Source organism: Phragmites australis, chromosome 9 (assembly GCF_958298935.1).
Source record: "Phragmites australis chromosome 9, lpPhrAust1.1, whole genome shotgun sequence".
Classification (NCBI taxonomy): Eukaryota; Viridiplantae; Streptophyta; class Magnoliopsida; order Poales; family Poaceae; genus Phragmites; species Phragmites australis.
The window spans coordinates 8,393,173-8,395,938 of NC_084929.1; the positions used below are offsets into that span (position 1 = coordinate 8,393,173).

A 2,766-nucleotide genomic window follows, 5' to 3' on the forward strand; every position below is an offset into this window, starting at 1 on the left:
AGTAACCAGGCCCAATCCAAAATATCCGAGGGATCTGCGAGCTATGTAATTTTTGCGTCAGAGTGTGTGGGCTTAGAGTTGTCGCGGTGTGGCGCTAAGGCGCTATGGGTGTAAAGGATACCTAGCTAATGGTGACATATGTTTGAGGGTATAGATAAACAAACTCGCTTAAACATTTAAGCAATCCTACCTCCGTTCTCAACTTGCCTGTTGTTCTTCTCCTCCTTCAGCTCCAATCTACCTTTCCCATGCTTTCGTTCTTCTGGGTACATAACAGGAAGTCATCTGATCTGATCGTCTCTACGGCTTGCAAAGTGTGCATATTGTAGAGGGGTTTAGTGAGTGGGGGGCTGTGCAGTGCGAAGAATCTGCAGTCGAGCCCAACCCAGGGTCATCTGATAGGATCGATGGGTTGTGCTTTGCCAATTGTCATTGCTTGGTTGGCCCGAATTATGTGCTTGTGAACTAGAACAGATTTTAGATTATCTTCATGACTTTTTTTCGTGAGTATTTTTTTTAAGGGATTTGTGTTTTTTTCAACGTTCTAATGGCTTCACTTTATGAAGCGATTCTCTCCCATTCTCTTATCTTGAGATGTTTCTTTTTTTCTTTATAAATTTTTTTAAAAGGAGGCTGTTGAAGATGAAAGAAAATAAATGATAGGAGAATAAGAAGTTGAATTAGAAAAAAATAAAATGAAAAGTATATGGTTGAGATATCTTACTCGGATTTTTCATTTGAGCCCGCGCCGACAGGTCTCCCAGACAAGAGAGCGACAGCACAAGTCATCTCTGCCTCTGCCTGTGCGACTCTGGGCTGTCAGTCACACGGACAGCTGTGAGACACTGAGAGCCGCAGGCCGTCACCCTAGAAAAACAAATCCCGCCGCGCTGTCCTTCACATGGCAATCCTGTCCATTTTATTTGATCTGATTTCCACTGGTCTCACAGGCTTGCTAATTTCTTTTGATTTTAATTATCTAATTTACCATAATTTCAGCCACATTTTTTAGGGAAAAATAGGAGCATACTGCTTGATTCCAGCCGTACCGACGCTCGTTGGTCGTCGCCCCGGGCATCCCGCCAATCAACGCCGTCACTTTCTTTTGCTCTCTTTTTTTTTTCGAGAAGAAAATACCATCACTTACACTAATCAACTGTTTTTGGTGAAGTGCCATTTCTTTATTGTTTTTCGATGAGTTGTATTATTTCACGCGGTCACGCGGCGCCCCAAGTTGAAGGACTACCAATTGCAAACTTTAATAGATTCGAATTACAGTGTACAATATCAGATCACCAAATTATAGACCCAGTAATTAATGACAGAAAAAATGTTTCAAGAAAAACTCTAAAGAAAAATAAACAAATGTTTGAGAGAATTTACACCGACACAACGCACGCATGGTTCCTACTGCTCCAATATAAATAATAAATAAATTACGTATAATAAAGCGAAAAAAACTTTACTGAAAAATTTCGCGCTCCAGCCCCTACGGTTTACGTTTCATTACACCTAGAAAGTCCACTTCCAGATCTTGACACGGACTCTGACCTTGCACGAGTGCGCGGCGGTGCTCACGGTCGCCGAAGCCGTTGTCGTCGTGTCTGCGGCGGACGGAGCCGGAGATGGTGCGAGGACAGTGCTGTTCTTCCCCTTCACCTTCTTCGGCGCCGGCGGGGCCGGGGCCGGGGCCGGGGGAGTGACCTTGATGCCCTCGCAGTGAACCTGGATGCCAATCTTCTTGGTCTTGAGGCTGCCGACCTTGACTCCGGCGCGCGTCTCCGCGTCGAGGGCGATGGAGAAGCTGCCGGACTTCTTGATGTCGGAGCTGGCGCCGCTGGGGTCGACGGTGACCCCTTTGGCGGTGATGGTGGCGGTGAACACGGTGGTGTTGCCGGCCTCGTGGGTGAAGCCAGGCACGGTGGCGTCCCCGAGCGGGACGCCGTTGGCGGCCGTGGTGGCGGAGAAGGTGAAGACGTCGTAGAGGTAGACGATCTTCTTGTTGGGATTCTTGGCGGTGACGATGAGGGTGATGACGTCGGTGAGGACGGGCGCGGTGGCGGAGGAGGTGAGGTTGAGCGCGGCGAGGCGGACAGAGGAGACGGTGAAGGACGGGCGGTGCGGGCGGTAGAGCAGGTAGAAGGCTCCACCGGCCACGGCGGCGAGGAGCGCGAGGAGGATGAGCACCAGCAGCGCCCAGCAGAAGCAGCAGCAAAAGCTGCACCGGCAGGAGCGGCCGCGCCGGCGCTTGGCAGGGGCCTGCGGCCGGTAGATGGGGCGCTGGTACATCTGCGACTTGGGCGGTGGGAAAGACGCCGGCGCGCCGCCGCCGTTGGCTGCCACCGCCACTGGTGGCGGGTTGGGCTTGGCGGAGGGGTAGACGCGGTCGGCCATTGGCGCCGCCGTGGCCGAGCACGCAGCGGGCGGAGGCGAGGCGAGGCTTGTCGAGGCACGGCTGGTGGTGGTGTGGGTGTGATCCTGTCCTGTGAAGTTTGAGGTCGTGGACGCCGGGGAGATCTAATAAGGCAGGGGAGGAGAGAGAAACAGAAGACAGCAAGCGCGTGGTGAAAAGAGAGAGACGCGTCACCTTACGCGCGATAGCTCGACCTCAACTAATGATTTGGTACTTTGCTAATTGCCCTTAATCATTAACACTGCTGCTGCTAATTGTCTAGTAATTAACACTTACCAGAGTGACTTCAGCGTTTGGAGCCGCTTTCAGTGGGGTTAATCAGGAGTAGGTGCTGTCGTTATGCTCAAGGTTAC

The 2,766-nt window shown here is 51.4% G+C and overlaps 1 protein-coding gene across 1 annotated transcript; it reads right to left on the reverse strand.

The window, feature by feature from the left end:
• Window positions 1-1,234: 1,234 nt before the first annotated feature.
• On the reverse strand, window positions 1,235-2,510 carry LOC133928592 (NDR1/HIN1-like protein 6). The gene has a single exon (XM_062375001.1). The coding sequence runs from the start codon at window positions 2,392-2,394 to the stop codon at window positions 1,513-1,515; it is 882 nt and encodes a 293-aa protein (XP_062230985.1). The 5' UTR covers window positions 2,395-2,510; the 3' UTR covers window positions 1,235-1,512.
• Window positions 2,511-2,766: the final 256 nt, after the last annotated feature.